The sequence below is a fragment of the Rhinoraja longicauda genome, chromosome 12, assembly GCF_053455715.1.
Source record: "Rhinoraja longicauda isolate Sanriku21f chromosome 12, sRhiLon1.1, whole genome shotgun sequence".
Classification (NCBI taxonomy): domain Eukaryota; kingdom Metazoa; phylum Chordata; class Chondrichthyes; order Rajiformes; family Arhynchobatidae; genus Rhinoraja; species Rhinoraja longicauda.
The window spans coordinates 13,689,755-13,713,146 of NC_135964.1; the positions used below are offsets into that span (position 1 = coordinate 13,689,755).

Below are 23,392 nucleotides of genomic sequence, written 5' to 3' on the forward strand. Positions count from 1 at the left end.
TATGCAGGGAATGGAGGGATATGGATTTTGGGCAGGTAGATAACTGTCAAGAGATGAAAAGATCACGAGGGAAATAGTCAGGGCGAATATACAGTCTTTTACGCAGGGTATGGGAATCAAGAACCAGAACACAGGTTGGAGACGAGAGGGGAAAGAATTAATAGGAACCCGAGGGGCAACCTTTTCCACAGAGGGTGGTGGGTATTTGGAACAAGCTGCCACGGGAGGTGATTGAGGCCGGTATTATAACATGATTTAAAAGACACTTACACAAGCAATAAGAAAGTTTCAGAGCGATATGTGATAAATGAGCAAATGGGACTAGCCCAGATGGGGCATCTTGGTTGACATGGTTGAGTTGGGCGAAGGGTCTGTTTCGGTGCTGTATAACTCTTTTATTCGTCATTATTACACAAGATGAATGAATAACCGAGGATCCAGTACAACACGGAAAGCAAAAACGGAAGCAAGTGGTTCAACCATGAATCAAAAAGGGCGGCCTTAGCGTTGACAAGTCCATGAAGCACCTTGCCTGAAATATGGAGGTGCAAACAGGCATATTAACTCTCGTTTTGTTGTCTCATCGTCCGTAACTGGTTTTCACCTAGCCCACAGCCAACAATGGCCTGTTTCCTTCATCATTGTTACTTTTTTGCATATCTTTCATTCATTTGTTCTATATCTCTGTACATCACCATCTACAGTATATATCTCTCGTTTCCCTTTCCCCTGACTCTTAGTCAGAAGAAGGGTCTCAACCCGAAACGTCACCTATTCCTTTTCTCCAGAGATGCTGTAAGCCCTGCTGAGTTACTCCAGGTTTTTGTGTCTATCTTGGGTCATATTAACAAATGGCTGAAACAATTATTAACCAGGTAGTGCTGTGTACTAACTTAATGAAACAATTCTGTACAAATGCCAGTCACAAGGAAATAGTCCAACTGTAGAAACAAAAGAACTGCAGATGCTAGTTTATACCAAAAATAGAAACATAGAAAAAGAAACATAGAAACATCGAAAAATAGGTGCAGGAGTAGGCCATTCGTCCCTTTGAGCCAGCACCACCATTCAATATGATCTAAAATCAGTACCCCGTTCCTGCTTTTTCCCCATATCCCTTGATTCCTTTAGCCGTAAGAGCATCTCTAGAGAAAAAGGATGAGTAACATTTCGGGTCGGGAGCATCATGACCCGCTGAGTTACTCCAGCACTGTGTGGCTATTTTTGGCCTATCTGTAGAATTGGTACGGAGTTGCCCAGTCTTTTACCAATTTTTATGTGATTCCTTCTCTGACTTTTTCCCTTCCCCATCTTCTTTAAACAAACTCCAGGACTGCAAATACAAAAAACGCCATGTTGTGGCACATTAAGGCAGAGAAAATAAATAGTTCTGATTGTGAAAAGCTCCATTTTATACAGGGATATCAGCACTTCATCAAAAGACCCTCTGAGGTTGGACGGAATTCTAACTCCAGTCCAATCTGGAAGGCATTTCAACAAAGTTAAAAGATTTCTACATACATTCATTGAAATTTCACCTGCTCAGCAGTGGAGCAAGTTTCTTTCTCAAACATGATCTCAGCCACACTACGTGCAATTATAATGACTATGTCAAAAACATACCCTGGAGAGGCAACCAAAATAATTCAATCAAACTGGATCACGAACCAAGACAACAGACAGTGTTACAGGTTTTGGTGTCTTTATCTGAATTTTTTTTTAAACAAATCCTTGCGTTGGTTTCACAACGGGAGCCAGCGCCGAGCAAGGTCTCAGCCTTGGAATTGCCCTTGACTCAATCTCACAAACATTTCCTGTCTCACACATGTGGCCATGTTCATGACATTTGAAACATAAGATTATTAAGGGATTGGATGCGCTAGAGGCAGGAAAATGTTCCCGATGTTGGGGGAGTCCAGAACCAGGGGCCACAGTTTAAGAATAAGGGCTGGGCCATTTCAAACAGAGATGAGGAAAAACCTTTTCACCCAGAGAGTTGTGAATCTGTGGAATTCTCTGCCTCAGAAGGCAGTGGAGGTCAATTCTCTGGATGCTTTCAAGAGAGATTTAGATAGAGTTCTTAAAGATAGGCGGTGTCCAGGGATATGGGGAGAAGGCAGGAACAGGGTACTGATTGTGGATGATCAGCCATGATCACAGTGAATAGTGATGCTAGCTTGAAGGGCCGAATAGCCTACTCCTGCACCTATTTTTTATTTTCCCCCAAGCTGCAGGTTACAGGTTTAAAACCGATTGCAGAGTCTTAAATATAATACAGTGCATTATCCCAACCGAGCTCTTTGAACTCATGGAAGTTGGAGTTGGCACTCCCCTCTGCTACTGGATCCTCCACTTCCTGACCAACAGACCACAACCAGTGAGGATAGGTGACAAATTATCCTCGACGATAATCATCAACACTGGTGCCCACAAGGATGCGTTCTCAGCCCCCTTCTTTACTCCCTTGTACATCCAAAACTGTACGGCCAAATACCAATCCAAAACATTTTACAAGTTCGCAGACGACACCACTGTAGTTGACGGGATATCAAATATTGATGAGACAGAGTACAGGAAGGAGATTGGGAACCTCGCAACCTGGTGCTAAGACAACAACTCTCCCTCATTGTCAGCACGACAATGGAGGTTGTGATTGACTTCAGGAAGCGAAGCAGTACATTTACCCGTACATTGATGGCACTGAAGTAGAGATGGTCAATAGCTTCAACTTCATACAAATAAATATCACCAGTAATTTTTTCTGGACCAGCTACATCGAAGCAATGGCCAAGAAAGCACACCAAAACCTGCACTTCCTTAAAACGACTGGTAAGTTCGGCATGCCCAACAACCCCTACCAACCTCTTCAGATGAGCATAGAAAGCATGTTATCAGGATGCATTACAGCAAGTTTGGGAACAACTCCATCCAAGACCACAAGAAATTACAGAGAGTTGTGAATGTAGCCCAAACCACCATACAAACCACCCTCCCTTCCATTGACTCCATCTACACCACGCTGCCTCAGCAAGGCCACCAGCATAATCAAGGACCAGTCTCACCCCGGTCATTCCCACATGCACCCCCCAACCCCCCCCATCAGATAAGAGGGACAGATGTATGAAAAAGCATACCTCCAGATTGAGGGACAGTCTTGCATAGAAACATAGAAAGTAGGTGCAGGAGTAGGCCATTCAGGCCTTTAAGCCAACACCGCCATTCAATATGATCATGGCTGATCATCCAAAATCAGTACCCCGTTCCTGCTTTCTCCCCATATCCCTTGATTCCTTTAGCACTCAGAGCCATATCAGGCGGCACGGTAGCGCAGCGGTAGAGTTGCTGCTTTACAGCGAATGCAGCGCCGGAGACTCAGGTTCGATCCTGACTACGGGTGCTGCACTGTAAGGAGTTTGTACGTTCTCCCTGTGACCTGCGTGGGTTTTCTCCGAGATCTTCGGTTTCCTCCCACACTCCAAAGACGTACAGGTATGTAGGTTAATTGGCTGGGTAAATGTAAAAATTGTCCCTAGTGGGTGTAGGATAGTGTTAATGTACGGGGATCGCTGGGCGGCACGGACTTGGAGGGCCGAAAAGGCCTGTTTCCGGCTGTATATATATGATGATATGATGATATCGAACTCTCTCTTGAAAACATCCAGTAAATTGGACTACACTGCCTTCTGTGGCAGAGAATTCCAGATTCACAACTCTGAGTGAAAAAGTTTTTCCTCATCTCAGTCCTAAATGGCCTACCCTTTATTACATAGAAAATAGGTGAAGGAGTAGGCCATTCGGCCCTTCGAGCCAGCACTTAAACTGTGACACCTGGTCTGGACTCCCCCAACATCGGGACCATTTTTCCTGCATCTAGCCTGTCCAGTCCCTTAAGAATTTTATAGTTTCAATAAGATCCCCTCTCATCCTTCTCAATTTGTGAATACAAGCCCAGTCGATCCATTCTTTCATCATATGTCAGTCCTGCCAACCCGGGAATTAACCTGGTGAACCTACGCTGCAGTCCCTCAAGTGCAAGAATGTCCTTCCTCAAATTAGGAGACCAAAACTGCACACAATACTCCAGGTGTGGTCTCACCAGGGCCCTGTACAACTGCAGTAGGACATCCTTGCTCCTATACTCAAATCCTCTCACTGTGAAGACCAACATGCCATTTGCTTTCTTTACTGCCTGCTGTACGTGCATGTTTACTTTCAGTGAGTGATGTACAAGCACACCCCGGTCTCGTTGCACCTCCCCTTCTCCTAATCTGACACTATTCAGATAACAATCTGCCTAGACTCTCATCTGAATTTATAACTGAACTCTGATCAGCTGGAGTACGGTCCTGACCTCCCATCTACCCTCTAGGAGACCTTTGAACTACTTTTAATCGGACTTTTATCTGAATTAATCTTGCACAAACTGTTGTATCCTTTATCTTGTACACTGTGGACGGCTTGATTGCAATTATGTAACGTCTTTTCTTTGACTAGATAGCACACAAGCTTTTACACTGCACCTTCGTACACGTGACAATAATAAACTAAATTAAACTAATAAACTAAACAATGAAAAGGAATTATGCTGTCAGAAGTGTCACCTGGAAAATGGACCGTTAAACAAGGACCATTGAACAAGGAACAACCGTCTTCCCCTGTGGCAGTAAAAAAAGCCATTGACACTGTTTGATTGGAGTGTGTCCCTGATGATCTTGCCAAAATTCATCCATCTAGACTTTTTCTTTCGAGTTAATTGAAAAGCCATATTAATGACCGTTTTCAGAATACCCAAAACCAATAGATAATAGCTCAATTCTCCAATGGGTTGAGGATTCACGGTATCGTTGTTCTATCCCCATTTGCAACAATTACTTCTCCATTTGGCACACACACATTGGGAAGTCATGCTGCACCTCTGCAAGACTTTGGTCAGGCCGCATTTGGAGTATAGCATGCGATTCTGGTCACCCCCATTAGGGGAAGGACGTGGAGACTGGAGTGGATGCAGAACCTGTTTACCAGGAAGATGCCTGGATTAGGGAATACTATATTACAAGAAGAAGGTGGTCAAATTTGGATTGTTTTCTCTGGAACACCAGATGGTTGAGGAGAGATCTGATGGAGGTATATTAAGTTATGAGAGGCATGGATAGGGTCGACAGTCAGAACCTTTTCCCAGATGGAAATGTCAAAGATCAGAGGGCATAGCTTTAAGGTCAGCGGGGCAAAGTTTAAAGAATGGGCATGACAAGTTTGTATTAGTACACAGCGTGGCGAGTGCCTAGAATGCTTCGCAGAGGGTTTGTAGATTAATTAACCCTCTGTAAATTGCCTCAAGTGTGAAAGTGGGATAACATCGATGAGCCAGATCGGATGGTTAGCAAGGATTCGGTGGGCTGAAAGGCATGTTTCCATGCTTTGCTCCAAACTACAATACATTCAACAAAATGCAGCATTCATGAAACCAACCATAGATCTATTGGGAGATTGGAATACGCCATTATATTTAGAGTACAGTCAGCAGAATAAGTATGTTAAATTTGAATAGACTAACAATTTCCCATTTTAGAGGAGACGGCCCAGCTGTGAATGACAGGATGTGAGGGCACGTACCTGTTTCTCATCCCAGTCCCATTGCCACAGCTACCACCTACGATGGTCTGCAGAGATGGCAACGCTGAGCGACTCAGCTGCTGCCGACTCGGACCCCGCCGCCCACCAGGCATGGCATGGACCAGCTCACAGTTAAGCACCAGTGCGATCCGCCCAAAGCCAGCACGCTTTGCACTCTGCAACAAAACAAACAGCTCGGTCAGCACCCATTCATTCATTCTCAGCCACGGCAACCTCTTCACACTAGTTTTAAGATATCCCACTTCCTCAGCCACTCACTACACACTAGGGGCAATTTACAGAGGGCCAATTAACTTGCAAACCCGCACAGCTTTGGGATGTGGGAGGAAACCGGAACACCTGGAGGAAACCCACGCGGTCATAGGGAGATCGTGCAAACTCCACACAGACAGCACCCGAGGTCAGGATCGAACCCGGGTCTCTGGCGTGTGAGGCAGCGGCTCGACCAGGTGTGCCACTGTGAAGTAGTGCCACACTTCACAGCTGCTGCATGATCAGCCGAGCATCCACAGTTTTCCGCTTCCATTTCACATTTCTTCTTCCACCACTTCTGAATCATGCTACATTTTACTGTACCAGACCCTGGTCATCCATAAATGCAGGCAAAATAAACAAAAGGGAAAAGTGCATCTAACATTCCAATTAAAAATACAAAAATGACAGAGTAACTAAGCAGGTCAGGAAGCATCACTGCAGATCATGAAGAGGTGATGTTTCAGGTTGGGACTGACCCAGTCTGAAGAAGGGTCCCAACCCGAAACGTCACCTATCCATGCTCTCCAGAGATGCTGCTAGACCTGCTGAGTTACTCCAGCACTTTGTGTCCGTTTTGTAAGCCAGCATCTGCAGTTCCTGGTTTCTCTTTAACATTCCAATTAGTTGTTTTTCCATAATTTTCTCATTTGAATCATTTACACTTCAAGTATCTCAGTACAAAGATTAATTACGTGCAAAGTATTTGTTTTGTTGGAATTTTGGTTCATGTAGATGCTTTTCATGGTGGGGAGCGAGCCTGTGGCCTTGTTTGACAGGGCTAAGTCCTCCGCTCTCTGCAAAATAATACAAGCTGCTTCAATTTGTAGATACTCTTCACGTTTCTCTTGTTACTACAGAACAAATTGGTCTGAATATTGGAACAAGGGTGGAAGTGAGCAGATACACAAAAAACCTCCCCAACAGCTACATTAGAATCATACAGCATGGAAAAAGGTCCTTCAGCCCAACTTGTCCATGTGGACTAAGAGCTCATCTAAGACCCAAGACGGTCCCATTTGCCTGCGTTTGACCAATAAACCTCCAAAGCTTTCCTACCCCGTACTTCTCCAAATGTTCATTTCCCTAGAAACATCTCTTAGTCTGCTTAATTCAAGTATCAGATTAGTTACAATTCCACTGAAAAGATGAATTATTTGGTTACTTGCAAAGCAGAACAAACAATAACATTTCCCTTCTGCTCACACAGTGGAAATAATTCATATTTTTCTACCACTCGACTCATTCATTCACCGCCCTCAAATTTACAGCAAAGATAAATATACTGGGATCATTATATGACACACGTCATCAGTACAATAAACAAAACTTTCCTTATTTCAGAACGCACACCACAAATTAAAACACACTCACGGCAACTCATACAATTGACGAACGCTGCCTGTATTAAGGTTACATGAGAGTCTCTCTGCAAGTAGGAATGTAACACTGAGTACTTTGTTGCATTTCAAGTTATTATCCTATCTTTTGTTCAGCTGGTGCTAAACCGGAATGCAAGTGGCTCCTCCGTCAAAACCATCCACATCAGGCGCTGCCTCAAGAAGGCAGTATCGATCATCAAGGATCTCCACCATCCAGGCTGTGCCCTCTCCTCACTGCTACTGTCGGGCAGGAGGTACAGAAGGCCTGAAGTCCCACACCACCAGGTTCAGTTTAGAGATGCAGTGCGGAAACACCGTATCTCGGTCCACCGAGTTCATGCCGACCAGTGATCCTCACACATTAACACTATCCTGCACTAGGGATAATTTTTACATTTATACCAAGCCAATTAACCTATGAATCGTTTTGTCTTTGGCTTGTGGCAGGAAAGCGAAGATCTTGGAGAAATCCCATACGGTCACATGGAGAACATACAAACTCCGTACAGACAGCACCTGTAATCAGGTTTGAACCCAGGTGCTGTAAGGCAGCAACTCTACCGCTGTACCACCCTGGACATATTTTCCTACAACCATCTGATTCTTGAACCGACCTGCACAACCCAAATTCTACATAGACAAGGGAACACTACGGACCACCTCTTGCACTACTGTGGACTTGTTTTATTTCTAATTGTGCTTGGCACTGATGTCTTTATTTTTTTGCAGTCATTTATTCCCTAAACTGTCTTGCAGAATTTCTGTGTGACTGATGATTCTATGTGCCTGTGATGATCCTGAACACAAGATTGTCGTTGTACTCAGGACCTCACTAGACTTTGGATATGACAATAAACTTGACTTGGTGATACTCCATTATTAAATTATTAGCTTAGATATAGCATATTGGTTGACATGGACATGTTGGGCTGAAGGGCCTGTTTCTGTGCAGTACGACTATGGCATTATGCCATAGTTACACTACTTCGTATTGCTAATAAATTGGGATGTTTAGCATTGAGAAAACACATGGAATGGACCCTGAGCCGCTAAACTAAACTGGAGCATTGGAATTGAAACAGAGAGCCTTTCATTTTCCTGCCATTTTAAATGTGGCACGCATTTTGAATTTTACACCTGAAAATACCAACCGAGATAGTAATGCCATTCAAAGTGGAGCTTTCCCCACCCAAACCCTGGCACTGTCAGCTCTAAGCATGCCATTAGCAAGGAGTTTCTTCCTATAATTACTTACAAATTAAAAATAAATCTACGACAAGCTATGCCACTGTGCTGTCCTTTAAGTATAGCATTTCCTATCAGCCTTTCACAATATCTTTTGACAATTTAACAATGACTATACACCACTAAGTTAACAAAAGCAGAAGTGAATAAACCGTTTGGAAACTTTTCAAAAATAAACTTCTGCACCGACTTCTCATTAAGCAGCACCCTAGTCACTGATTGTTCTGGAGCAGTGTTTTCAGCGCTGAGTAACTCAGCGGTTCAGGCAGCATCTCTGGAGAAAATAAATGGGTGACGTTTCGGGTTGGAACCAGACAGAAGATGGGTTCTAACCCAAAACGTCACCCATTCTTTTTCTACAGAGATGCTGCCTGACCCGCTAAGTTACTCCAGCACTTTGTCTCTATCTTCAGAGTGCAAACGTTGGCAGCTCACCACTACCAAGAAACTCCTGCGGACATTGGGCATGATTTACATGGGACGATTGATATGAAGATTGGTATTTGGGCACGTTTTATAAATAGTCATAGAAACATGCACACAGAAACAGGCCCATTCAGCCTAATGTCCATGCCGACCCCATCTATACTAGTCCCAGCTTCCCGCTATTGGCCCATTTCCCTCTCAACCTGTCCTACCCATGTGTTAAAGTTCTTGACCTTGTAACAAAAAATAGACAACACACTAATCGATTTTAAACACGAAAAGCTTGTGTTGTCTATTATTTGTTACAAGGTCAAAAACTTGAACACATGTACCTGTCCAAATCTACATTTTACTAAAACTCTCATCTTGTATATATGTGGGTATATTTGTTTGTGGGTTTGTGGATAGATTTGTTCCCGAAAGACAACCAAAACAGTACATGATCGCGCAACAATTTTAGGCCCACCCTACTCACCATTCCCCTGCGGTCTCGATTGACAAAGTTTTGTTACATTTTAAAAACAATTAGCTTAGTAAACTTTAATAAATACGCCCCCTCCCCCCCCTGACCTTCCTCCCATGGTGCAGCACGGCGCAGAGGGTCAAACAAGATGGCCGTCGCCGCCGAGCTGCCACTGCAGGAGGGGTTTCCACCCAATGGGTCCACGGCTTGCTCTGGTTGACGCGGTGGCCAACCTGGGGCTGAGGTGTGTGGCTCCCTCTCCCCTTTCTTCTCCCCCCTTGCCCGCCCACGACCCTGGAGGACACTCCTCGGCCAGCAACGGGTCCACGGATCGTCAGTTGGGGGAGGGTTGCCGGGCCCACAGGAGAGGTTTACACCCAACGGGGGTTGCCATGCCCGCAGGGATTTGGAGCCAACTGGTCCATGGCCGTCTAGTGCCTTTTAAATGTTGTTATAATACCTGCCTCAACTACCTCCTCTGACAACTTGTTCCATATACCCACCGCCCTCCTATCTCTCCCTCTCACCTTAAACCTGTGTCTTCTGGGTCTTGATTCCCCTCCCCTTCGTAAAAGACCGTGCATTCACCCTACATATTCCCCTCATAATTTTATACACATCTATAAGATCACCCCTCAGCCTCCTGTGCTCCAAGGAATAAAGTCATAGTCTGCCCAACCTCTCCTGTAGCTCAGGCCCTCATGTCATGACAACATCCTTGTAAATCTTCCCTGCACTCTGTCCATCACAAGGAATTTCTCTACATAAATCACATTACAATTCAACATTTTAAAAACACTGGTCAAATTGCCCTCAATCTCTTTACTCAAGACGACAGATGCAAGATTCCAACTAATACTAGTGCATGGAATTTTGCCATGTGTAGAGTTGCACCATGATAAATTAATTTCTAGTTTGAACCACAATGTAAAAGCTAAAGGAAAACCACATTTGGCTCTTGACATACAAAATTAAGTGCTTTAACCCACTTGCTGATACCACCATTAGAACTTGAATCAGTTAGAAAGTGCATTGGCAAACTGTTCATTGCAACACTTACCATTCATAGAATAGTGCTACACGGAACAGGCCTTTCAGCCCACAATGTCTGTGCTGATCATGATGCCAAGATAAACTCATTTCCTCTGCCTCCAAGTGATCCATATCCCTCCATATCCATGTGCCTATTAAAAAAGCCTCAAACCACCACCTGGCATCGTGATCCAGGCACCCACCACAAAAAAGCTGCCTCGCATATCTCCATTAAACGTTGTCCCTCTTTCCTCACAGCGCTCTGCACTCTAGTCTTTGATATTCCCACCGATGCAAAATGACTGTCTATCCGATCTGTCTCATAATTTTATATACTTCAAGCAGGTCTCCCCTCAATCTCCAGCACAACAGAAAAATAATCTATATTTGTTCAACCTCTCCTGAAAGCTAATACCCTCTAATCCAGACAGCATTCTGGTAAACCACTTCTGCACCTTCTCCAAAGCCTCCACATCATGTAAACGTTGCCCTCTCACCTTAAAGCTATGTCTTCTACTCTTAGGCATACAGATGCATTGGGTTTTATGCACGCATTTCCGGCATACCAGCTCTCTGCCCAATTCCAGGATACTGCCAATACTTGATATTTTCCTCCTAAAGTGAAAACATTATTCTACCTCGTGGAATATGGCATATTCTAAACCAGATATTACTTGGAAGCAAATAATACGTCCAGTCATTCCAAGGGTATTAAAGGTTCATTTAAGTGGAAATGCTGAATCACAACTCAAGGTGCAATCGTCTAAGACCCTGTACACTTGCAGTAAGATATCCCTGGTCCCATCCTCAATATCTTACACTGTGAATGACATCATACTCCACACCCCATTTATAAAGACAAATCTAATCCAACAAGTTATCAATCATTCTACGTTTCATCTGTTATCAGTTAACTGAACCATCCTGTTGTCAGCAACCATAGAGCAGTTCTGAGCTACTATCTACCTCATTGGAGACCCTGGGACTAACTTTAATCGGACTTTATCTTGCACTAAACATTATTTCCTTTATCCTGCATTGGTACACTGTGGAGGGCTTGATTATAATCATGTATTGTTTTTCTATTGACTGGTTAGCTTAGTTTAGTTTATTGTCACATGTACTGAGGTACAGTGAAAAGCTTTTGTTGCGTTCTAGCCAGTCAGCAGAAAGACAAAACATGATTGCAATCGAGCCATGCCCATATACAACCAACAAAAGCTTTTCATTGCACCTTGTTACACAAAGAGTCAGTGATAGTGTGGAAACAGGCCCTTCGGTCCAACTTGCGCACATTGGCCAACATGTCCCAGTTGCCCGTGTTTGGTCCATATCTCTCCAAATCTGTCCTATCCATGTACCTGACTGTTTCTTAATCGTTGGGATGATCCCTGAACCGACTACCTCCTCTGACAGCTTGTTCCATACACCCACTGCCCTTTGTGTTAAAAAGTTACCCCTCAGATTGCTATTAAATCTTTTCCCTTCACCTTGAACCTATGTCCTCTGGTCCTCGATTCCCTTACTCTGGGCAAGAGACTCCGTGCATCTACCCGATCTATTCCTCTCATGACTTTATACACCTCAATAATATCACATGACAATAAACTAAACTAAATCATGAAGCTTACATCTAGTGTAGGAAAATAACTGCAGATGCTGGTACAAATCAAAAGTATCACAAAAAGCTGGAATAACTCAGCGGGTCAGGCAGCGTCTCAGGAGAGAAGGAATGGGTGACGTTTCTGAAGAAGGGTCTCGATCCGAAACACCACCCATTCCTTCTCTCTTGAGATGCTGCCTGACCCGCTGAGTTACTCCAGCTTTTTGTGATACCTTCGAAGATTACATCTAGTGTTATCAATTGGGGCATAATCAGCAAAAACATTCCCAACTTTGGTTTTGTGTTGACTACTTTGTTCTGGCCTTTATCAGGATGACATAGAAGTGAGTATTTGATGATGATCATAGCATACTCAAATCTTTTCATATTACTATGAGCAATCTTCAAAGCTTCAACAACTTTCAGGCATGTGTTGATTAGTGCCAATTAACACAAGTCACACACGTGGCAGAACAGGAACAGGCCCTTTGGCCCACCATGTCTGTGCCAAGCATGATGCCAAGTTGAACTCATCTCCTCTGCATGCATGTGATCCATATCCCTCCACTCTCCATGTATCCACGTGGCCAACTCCAACAAGCAGAGTTTAACCATGGAGTCTTGATATTCAATGGTTTAACCACCATGTTCGTCACTGGCGATCACCCTAGGATAAATTGAGCAGAATGTTTACGTGACCACAGTAGTGTAGGTCAGCAGTGGTCCTACTATTATTGACTTAACATATTTGTCTATAAAGGCAGAGTTGGGAATTCTGCAACAAGCAAGTCATTCTTTGACACCCCATGACCATCCTGACATCCATAAAGCACAAACCAGTAACATCTTGGAATGCACTCTACTTGATCGGGCAGATTAAACTCAGGCAGCTCAACACTACCTGTGATGATGTACGCCAGCCTTTACATAGGTTTCTCATTCCTCCAGCACTGGGCAACATGTGCACCACCCTCAACATGCCCGGCAGTCACTTGCAAAGGGGTCCAGAGAGTCAAGAGTTTTATTGCCATATGTCCAATATATCAATGGAATTCGTAATGGCAGCAGCACGACAGATATGTAAACATAGTACTCTGTAAAGCCCATAATAAAAACAAAAAGCTCAGTATATGCATCGATGAGCCAAAACATTATGACCACTGACAGGTGAAGTGAATAACATCGATTATCTTGTTACAATGGCACCTGTCAAGGGGTGGGATATATTAGGCAGCAAGTGAACAGTCAGTTCTTGAAGTTGATGTGTTGGATGCAGGGGAAATGGGCAGGAGTAAAGACCTGAGCGACATTGACAAGGGCTAAATTGCTATGGCCAGACGACTGGGTCAGAGCATCTCTGAAACAGCAAGGCTTTTGGGGTGCTCAGGTCAGCAGTGGTGAGTACCTACCGACAGTGGTCCGAGGAGGGACAAACCACAAATCGGTGACAGGGTGTTGGGTGCCCAAGACTCATCGATGTGCGGGGGCAACGAAGGCTATCCCATCTGGTCCGAACCGACAGAAGGTCTACTGTGGCACGTCACAGAAAATGTTAATGGTAGTCATGGGAGGAATGTGTCACAATACACAGTGCATCGCACCCTGCTGCTAGCCGCAGACCGGTCAGAGTGCCCATGATGACCCCTGTCCATCGTCGAAAGCGCCTACATTGTCGGAACTGGACCTTGAAGCAGTGGAAGAAGGTCACCTGGCCCGATGAGTCCCGTTTCTTTTAGATCACGTGGATGGCCGTGTACGTGTGCACCATTTACCTGGGGAAGTGACGGCACCAGGATGCACTGTGGGAAGACGACAAGCCGGTGGAGGGCGTGTGATGCTCTGGGCAATGTTCTGCTGGGAAACCCTGGGTCCGGCCATTCATGTGGACGTCAATTTGTCACGTGTCACCTACCTAAACATCATTGCAGACCAGGTGCACCCCTTCATGCCAATGGTATTCCCTGATGGCAGTGGCCTCTTTCAGCAGGATAATGCACCCTGCCACACTGCACACATTGTTCGGGAATTGTTCACGGTGCACACAGAATTCGGGAATTGTTCGGGAAGTGTTCACGATGTTGCCCCGGCCTCCAAATTCTCCAGTTCTCAATCCGATTGAGCATCTGTGGAATGTGCTGGATCGACAAGTTTGATCCATGGCGGCTCCACTTCGCAACTTACAGGGCTTGAAGGATTTGCTGCTAATGTTTTGGTGCCAGATATCACAGGACACCTTCAGTGGTCTTGTAGAGTCCATGCCTCAGCAGGTTGGCGCTGTTTTGGCGGCACATGGAGGACCAACAGCATTTTAGGCAGGTGGTCATAATGTTTTGGCTCATCAGTGTATATATACCCTGAAAGCCAGGGGTTCTACTTAAAATAAGGGTTCCAAGTATATGGAGCGTGTGTAATTGTTCCATATAACAAAAGTATACTGTTATATTAATACTACTGTTATATTATATCAGGGCAGCAGGGTGGCACAGCAGTAGAGCTGCTGTCTTATAGCGCCAGAGACCCGGGTTCGATCCTGACTACGGGTGTTGTCTGTACGGAGTTTGCACATTTTCCCCGTGCCCATGTGGGTTTCCTCCGGGTGTTCCGGTTTCCTCCCACATTCCAAAGACATGGAGGTTTGTAGGTTAATTGGCTTCGGCAACAAAAAAAAATTGTCCCTCATGTGTAGGATAGTGCTAGTGTTTGGTGTCGGCATGGACTTGGTGGGCCTTATGGGCATTTTCAACGCTCTCTCTAAAGTAAATTATAACTCTAACGGGATCCCACCACTAGCCAATTCCTCCCATCTCTACCCTTTTCCTCTTTCCAGAGATCGTTCCCTCTGCAACTCCCTGGTTAACTCATCCCTTCCGCCACGCCAATAATACCCAGATTCCAAAATAAAATGAATTTCAAAAAAAAATTGCCAGTACACAGGCTGAACAAATTTATGTTGTGATAAAGTAACAGGAACTAACACGAGTTATTTCATAAAATTACAGAATGGGCCATTAAGCCTACTTTGCAAAAGCAATTGAAATGGTGCCATCCATTCTGCCCCCATAAATCATTGGCCCATAACCATATCCTTTGGTAAACAAAATAAATTCCTCTAAAGCACTCAGTGTTTCAGCAAGTACTTGGGATATAGCGTTCTAACAACCAGAGACAAAAGGAACTGCAGATGCTGGAGACTTGCATAGAACACAGTGCTGGAGTAACTCAGTGAGTTAGGCAGCATCTGTGTCATCGGCAGATGCTGCCTGACCCGCTGAGTTACTCTAGCGTTGTGTTTCTTAAACTTTCGAGATACAGCACGGAAACAGGACCTTTGGCCCACCGAGTCCGTACACTAGCACGATTCTACAGATTAAGGACAACTTACAATTTTTACCAAAGCTAATCAACCTACAAACCTGTACGTCTTTGGAACATGGGAGGAAACCGGAGCACCCGCGGAAAACCCACCGCGGAAAACCCACCGCGGTCACGGGGAGATCGTACAAACTCCATACAGACAGCATCCATAGTCAGGATCGAACCTGAGTCTTTGGTGATGTAAGGCAGCAATTCTATCGTTGCACCGCTGTGCTGCCATTGTATATGATTATGGAAAATAAAATTATGATTATGGATACCATAATTATGCAGCAATGCCTGGATTATGATATCATGATTATGGAAAACAAAATGCCTGAATTACTCAGCAGATCACAGCACCTGTGGAAAAAGGAACAGCTTCCATCCTAGATTGTTAAAAAAAAATCTTTACACAAATACTGCTGAACCCAAGCATTTCCAGCAACTCCCATTATTGTTTCTGAGTGGCAGCATCTGCAGTTTTATTAATTCTGATTATGAAATTTTCATATTCACAACTGCGGTGACAGACGGTCTCAGACCATTGTCCCGAACAACCCTGTATCATCACGGCAATATATCACTCTTTCAGTTGCCTTTCATGACATACCACTCTATTTGTGCATATTTCATATTTAATTACATTCCTTTCAAAGACCCACTTAATGGTTAAATCTGTAGCCTGTGAACAAATTGATCCTTTTGGTTTTCTCTGGATTTGCCGACTAAATGAAATAAAGAAAGTAGCTTCTACTTGATGAGCACAAATTATTAAAATCTATAGCTTGTGGACAAATTGATCCTTCCAGGCATTGCTTCGTTTGCCAGCAAATGCAAGAAACAAAGTTTCACCTCCTTGCGCATAGTTTGCAGTTAGTGAAGGGAACACATGGGCAGATAAACAATTAACTGCATTAACATTAGCATCCTTCTGTGGTATTTTGAAGGGACTGCAGATGCCGGTTTACAAAGAGAGAGACACAAACTATTGGAGTAACTCAACAAGTCACACCAACTTCTACAGATGCGCCGTAGAAAGCATTTTATCAGGATGCATCACAGCATGGTTTGGGAACAGCTCCATCCATGACCGCAAGAAAATGCTGCGAATTGTGGACGCAGCCCAGACCATCACACAAACCAACCTCCCTGCCAATGACTCCATTTACACCTCATGCTGCCTCGGCAAGGCCAGCAGCATAACCATGGATGAGTCGCACCCTGGCCACTCCCTTCTCCCATCAGGCAAAGGATATAGAAGTGTGAAAAGGCACACCTCCAGATTCAGGGACGGTTTCTTCCCAACTGTCATCAGGCAACTGAATCATCCTACCGCAACTAGAGAGCAGTGCTGAATTACTATCTACCTCATTGGAGACCCTCGGACTATCTTTGATTGGACTTTGCTGGCTTTATTTGCACTAAACGTTATTCATGTTATTCCCTATATCATGTATCTGTACACTATGAATGGCTCGATTGTAATCATGTATTGTCTGTCTGCTTATTTCGCAACAAAGGTTTTTCACTGTACTTCGGTACACATGGTAATAAACGAAATTAAACTAAAACTAGGTGACATCCTCTCTCACACATCCTGCCAGCAATTAGCTGCCATTTAAACACTCCCTCCAACAGTCTGAAGAAAGGTCCTGTCCCAAAACGTCACATTTCCACTTTCTCCAGAGATGATGCCTGAGCCAGTGTTACTCCAGCATTTGTGTCTTTTTTGTGCGATATTTTGACACCAGTGATTGCAAATTTCCAAACCACCATTCATTTCAAAGAAGAAACGCAGTGTTTAATTATCAAAACTACAAAGCAACAGAACATCAATCCTCCCAGCCATTCCAGCTGTGAACCTTGCACCAACTAGTGAATTTTATTACTGTGACAAACTCAAAGTAAAAGTGCATGTTTGCAAATATTTTCTATGCATGCATTCTCTGGTAAAGTCTGTCCACTAAATCTGAGGCTTGAATATAAATACCAAACTGTAGGCGTAAGCATTTTGAGAGAGTAGACAAAGTTTAGAGAAAGGTGCCTGTCCACAAAGGCAAAAATAAACACCAATTTAATTTAGTTTAGAGATACAGCGCAGAAACAGGCTCCTACACACACCAGGGACAATTTACAATCATACCAAGCCAATTAACCTACAAACCTGTACATCTTTGGAGTGTGGGAGGAAACCGGAGCTCCCGGAGAAAACCCACACGGTCACAGGGAGAATGTACAAACTCCATACAGACAGCACACGTGGTCAGGATCGAACCTGGGTCCTTGGTGCTGTAAGGTACATTTATAAAGATATTTCATTGTAAAGCTTGTCGATTAAGAATGAGGAGTGATTATAAATGTGAAACTATTATGAGGTAGCAGAGAGAGTATACAATAGATGACCATCCTCTAAGACTGGGTCCTGACTACATACACTACTTCAATGTGAGGGCAATTTGCAGAAGCAGATAAAGCTTAAAGAATGAGTGGTGTGGTCCGAGGGGGAGTGTGCGGAGCGGGGGAGTGTTTGGTGCGGAGGAGTGTGCGGTGCGGGGGGAGTGTGCGTTGCGGGGGGAGTGTGGGGGGGAGTGTGCTGTGCGGGGAGAGTGCGGGGGGGGGGGGGAGAGTGTGCTGTAGGAGTGTGCGGTGCAGGGGGAGTGTGCGGTGCGGGGGGAGTGTGCGGTGCGGGGGAAGTGTGCGGTGCGGGGGGAGTGTGCGGTGCGGGGGGAGTGTGCGGTGCGGGAGGAGTGTGCGGTGCGGGGGGAGTGTGCGGTGCGGGGGGAGTGTGCGGTGGGGGGGGAGTGTGCGGTGCGGGGGGAGTGTGCTGTGCGGGGGGAGTGTGCGGTGCGGGGGGAGTGTGCGGTGAGGGGGGAGGGTGCGGTGAGGGGGGAGCGTGCGGTGCGGGGGGAGTTTGCGGTGCGGGGGGAGGGTGCATTGTGTTGCGGGGGGAGTGCGCGGTGCGGGGGGAGTGTGCGGTGCGGGTGCATTGCGGGGCAGGAGTGTGCGGTGCGGGGAGTGTGCGGGGCGGGGGGAGGGTGCGGTGTGGGGGGAGTGTGCGGTGTGGGTGCATTGCGTTGCGGGGGGAGTGTGCGGTGCGGGTGCATTGCGGGGGGAGTGTGCGGTACGGGGGTGAGTGTGCGGTACGGGGGGAGGGTGCATTGCGTTGCGAGGGGAGTGTGCGGTACGGGGGGGAGTGTGCGGTACGGGGGGAGTGTCTGGTGCGGGTGGAGGTGCGGGGGGGGGAGGGAGTGTGCAGTGCGGGAGTGCGGGGGAAGAGTGCGCGGGGAGCGTGCGTTGGGGGGTTGTTTTGGGACGGGGGAGCGTGCGTTGCAGGGGGAGTGTGCGGTGCAGGATTGTTTTGGGGCGGGTGGGGCCTGCGGTGCAGGGGGGAGCGTGCGTTGCGGGGGGAGTGTGCGGTGCGGGGGAGGAGGGAGTGTGCGGTGCGGAAGTGTGCGGGGGGAGTGCGCGTTGCGGGGTTGTTTTGGGGCGGGGGAGGGTGTGGTGCGGGATTGTTTTGGGGCTGGGGGGGGGGGAGTGTGTGGTGCGGGGGGAGTGTGCGGTGCGGGGGAGTGTGCGGTGTGGGTGCATTGCGTTGCGGGGGGAGTGTGCGGTGCGGGGGGCGGGTGCAGGGGGAGGGTGCGGTGCGGGGGGAGTGTGCGGTGCGGGGGGAGTGTGCAGTGCGGGGGGGGGGGGGGGGGGGGGGAGTGTGCGGTACTGTCCTGGGGCGGGGGCAGTGGGCGGGGCGAGTGTGCGGTACTGTCCCGGTGCGGGGGGGGGGGGGGGGGGGGGGGGAGTGTGCGGTACTGTCCCGGGGCGGGGGCAGTATGCGGGGCGAGTGTGCGGTACTGTCCCGGTGCGGGGGGGGGGGGGGGGTGTGCGGTACTGTCCCGGGGTGGGGGCAGTATGCGGGGCGGGGCGAGTGTGCGGGGCGGGGGAAGTGTGCGGTACTGTCCCGGGGCGTGGGCGGTGCGGAGCTGTCCCGGGGCGGGGGGAGTGTGCGGTGCGGGGGGAGTGTGCGTGGCGGGGGGGGTGTGCAGTATTGTCACGGTGCGGGGCTGTCCCTGGGCGGGGCGAGTGTGCGGTGCTGGCCTGGGCGGTGCGGGGGGAGTGTGCGGGACTGTACCGGGGTGGGGGGAGTGTGCGGGGCGGGGAGAGTGTGCGGGGCGGGGAGAGTGTGCGGGGTGGGGAGAGTGTGCGGGGCTGGCCTGGGCGGGGCGAGTGTGCGGTGCGGGACTGTCCCGGGGTGGGGGGAGTGTGCGGGGCGGGGAGAGTGTGCGGTGCGGGGGGAGTGTGCGGGGCTGGCCTGGGCGGGGCGAGTGTGCGGTGCGGGACTGTCCCGGGGTGGGGGGAGTGTGCGGGGCGGGGAGAGTGTGCGGGGCTGGCCTGGGCGGGGCGAGTGTGCGGTGCGGGACTGTCCCGGGGTGGGGGGAGTGTGCGGTGCAGGGGGAGTGTGCTGTGCGGGGGGAGTGTGCGGTGCGGGGGGAGTGTGCGGTGCGGGGGGAGGGTGCGGTGAGGGGGGAGCGTGCGGTGCGGGGGGAGCGTGCGGTGCGGGGGGAGTTTGCGGTGCGGGGGGAGGGTGCATTGTGTTGCGGGGGGAGTGCGCGGTGCGGGGGGAGTGTGCGGTGCGGGTGCATTGCGGGGCAGGAGTGTGCGGTGCGGGGCGGGGGGAGGGTGCGGTGTGGGGGGAGTGTGCGGTGTGGGTGCATTGCGTTGCGGGGGGAGTGTGCGGTGCGGGTGCATTGCGGGGGGAGTGTGCGGTACGGGGGGTGAGTGTGCGGTACGGGGGGAGGGTGCATTGCGTTGCGAGGGGAGTGTGCGGTACGGGGGGAGTGTCTGGTGCGGGTGGTGTGAGGTGCGGGGGGGGGGAGGGAGTGTGCAGTGCGGGAGTGCGGGGGAAGAGTGCGCGGGGAGCGTGCGTTGGGGGGTTGTTTTGGGACGGGGAGCGTGCGTTGCGGGGGGAGTGTGCGGTGCAGGATTGTTTTGGGGCGGGTGGGGGGGGAGGGAGTGTGCGGTGGGGGAGTGTGCGGGGGGAGTGCGCGTTGCGGGGTTGTTTTGGGGCGGGGGAGCGTGTGGTGCGGGATTGTTTTGGGGCTGGGGGGGGGGAGTGTGCGGTGCGGGGGGAGTGTGCGGTGCGGGGGAGTGTGCGGTGTGGGTGCATTGCGTTGCGGGGGGAGTGGGCAGTGCGGGGAGCGGGTGCAGGGGGAGGGTGCGGTGCGGGGGGAGTGTGCGGAGGGTGCGGGAGGAGTGTGCGGTGCGGGGGGAGTGTGCGGGGGAAGTGTGCTGTGCGGGAGGAGTGTGCGGTGCGGGCGGAGGGTGCGGGGCGGGGAGTGTGCTGTGCGGGCTGAGTGTGTGGGGCGGGGGAGTGTGCTGTGCAGGCGGAGGGTGTGGTGCGGGGGAGTGTGCTGTGCGGGCGAAGGGTGCGGGGGAGTATGCGGTGCGGTGGTAGTGTGCGGTGCGGGGGGAGGGTGCGGTGCGGGGGGAGGGTGTGTGGCGGGGTGAGTGTGAGGGGCGGGGTGAGTGTGCGGTGAGGGGTTGTTCCGTGGCGGTACTGTCCTGGGGCGGGGGCAGTGGGCGGGGCGAGTGTGCGGTACTGTCCCGGTGCGGGGGGGGGAGTGTGCGGTACTGTCCCGGGGCGGGGGCAGTATGCGGGGCGAGTGTGCGGTACTGTCCCGGTGCGGGGGGGGGTGGTGTGCGGTACTGTCCCGGGGTGGGGGCAGTATGCGGGGCGGGGCGAGTGTGCGGGGCGGGGGAAGTGTGCGGTACTGTCCCGGGGCGTGGGCGGTGCGGAGCTGTCCCGGGGCGGGGGGAGTGTGCGGTGCGGGGGGGAGTGTGCGTGGCGGGGGGGGGGGGGGGGGGGGGGGGGTGTGCAGTATTGTCACGGTGCGGGGGGAGTGTGCGGGGGAGGCCTGGGCGGTGCGGGGGGAGTGTGCGGTGCGGGGGGAGTGTGCGGGACTGTACCGGGGTGGGGGGAGTGTGCGGGGCGGGGAGAGTGTGCGGGGCTGGCCTGGGCGGGGCGAGTGTGCGGTGCGGGACTGTCCCGGGGTGGGGGGAGTGTGCGGGGTGGGGGGAGTGTGCGGGGCGGGGAGAGTGTGCGGGGCGGGGAGAGTGTGCGGGGCTGGCCTGGGCGGGGCGAGTGTGCGGTGCGGGACTGTCCCGGGGTGGGGGGAGTGTGCGGGGCGGGGGGAGTGTGCGGGGCGGGGGGGGGGGGGGGGGGGGGGGTGTGCAGTATTGTCACAGTGCGGGGGGAGTGTGCGGGGCTGTCCTTGGGCGGGGCGAGTGTGCGGTGCGGGGGAGTGTGCGGGGCTGGCCTGGGCGGTGCGGGGGGAGTGTGCGGTGCGGGGGGAGTGTGCGGGACTGTACCGGGGTGGGGGGAGTGTGCGGGGCGGGGAGAGTGTGCGGGGCTGGCCTGGGCGGGGCGAGTGTGCGGTGCGGGACTGTCCCGGGGTGGGGGGAGTGTGCGGGGCGGGGGGAGTGTGCGGGGCGGGGAGAGTGTGCGGGGCGGGGAGAGTGTGCGGGGCTGGCCTGGGCGGGGCGAGTGTGCGGTGCGGGACTGTCCCGGGGTGGGGGGAGTGTGCGGGGCGGGGGGAGTGTGCGGGGCGGGGAGAGTGTGCGGTGCGGGGGGAGTGTGCGGTGCGGGACTGTCCCGGGGTGGGGGGAGTGTGCGGGGCGGGGGGAGTGTGCGGGGCGGGGAGAGTGTGCGGTGCGGGGGGAGTGTGCGGTGCGGGACTGTCCCGGGGTGGGGGGAGTGTGCGGGGCGGGGGGAGTGTGCGGGGCGGGGAGAGTGTGCGGGGCGGGGAGAGTGTGCGGGGCGGGGAGAGTGTGCGGTGCGGGGGGAGTGTGCGGTGCGGGACTGTCCCGGGGTGGGGGGAGTGTGCGGTGCGGGGTGAGTGTGCGGGGCGGTGCGGACTGTCCCTGGGCGGGGGGAGCAGGCGGACACTCACACATCAACCCTGCGGCACCGGCGCCGCGTCGCCACCATGGACTCGGCACGGGGAGAATGCGCGGTGCGGGGCTGACATGGGACTGCTGGATGTGGCGCCGTTATTGGCCGCCCGTGCCCCTCATGCCGCCGGTGGCTGGTCCGTGTGGTGCCGCTGGTCTCCGTCTCTCCCCGGGTCCGAGTCTCCGACGTGGCGATCCCCGCGCCGCCACCGCCGCCGCAACGCCACCTGCGAGCGGAAGTCCCGCCCCGGCCCGCTGGTAACCCGCACCAGTGGAGGCCATGGCGGCGGTGGTGGCGGCCGGGCGCACTGACCCATACGCACCCCACCTGCACCCGGGGCCGCGGCGGCGGTTGTGCGGTGACGGTTGGGCGCGGGGTGTTTGGGCCGCGGACTCTCGTGCCCCGGGGGGGGGGGGGGGGGGGGAGAGGGCGGGGCAAAGCAGCGACGCCGCCCCATTGGCCAGCCGAATGCCCATCACCCGCCGCTTCCGGTCGCCACGTCCGTGCGGCTGCCGCCGGGACCGGAAGCGTTGCCCTGGGGGCGTGGCTGACGCCCATTGGCTGTTGCTGCGCTAAGTGGCAGGGCCATAGGCCAATGACGGCAATGGATGGTGGACAAGGCCATCATGTGTTAGAAGGAACTGCAGATGCTGGTTTGATCTGGAGAAAGACACAACATGTTGGAGTAACTTAGCATCCCTGGAGAGAAGGAATGGGTGATGTTTCTGGTCAAGACCATTCGAGCCGAAACGTCACCCAAAACCTTGTCTCCACAGATGCTGTCTGTCCCGCTGAGTAATTTCAGCATTTTGTGTCTGAGATTTAACCCAGCATCTGCAGTTCCTTCTTACTCATTATTATTATTATTTATGTTATTGTTTACTTGGTTCTCTGTGTTTTATAGCGACTTAATTTGTTGTTTATTATGGGTTTTACAGAGCCCTGTGTTTCACATACCTGTGATGAAGCTGCAAGTGAGAATGTCATTATCCCGTGTCAGGAAATGCAACAGTAAAACACTCTTGGGTCTTGACTCTTAGCTGATTGACTGGGTT

General features: G+C 50.8%; 1 protein-coding gene across 1 annotated transcript in view; it reads right to left on the bottom strand.

Moving 5' to 3' along the window:
- Positions 1–22,724, bottom strand: part of tmem39a (transmembrane protein 39A) — a 44,199-nt gene extending 21,475 nt beyond the window's left edge. Inside the window, exons 1-2 of the mRNA XM_078409095.1 lie at positions 22,336–22,724; positions 5,614–5,789 (exon numbers count right to left, since the gene is read on the bottom strand). Of these exons, the coding sequence (XP_078265221.1) occupies positions 5,614–5,726 (113 nt within the window). The 5' untranslated portion in view covers positions 5,727–5,789; positions 22,336–22,724. The remainder of the gene's footprint in view (positions 1–5,613; positions 5,790–22,335) is intronic.
- Positions 22,725–23,392: the final 668 nt, after the last annotated feature.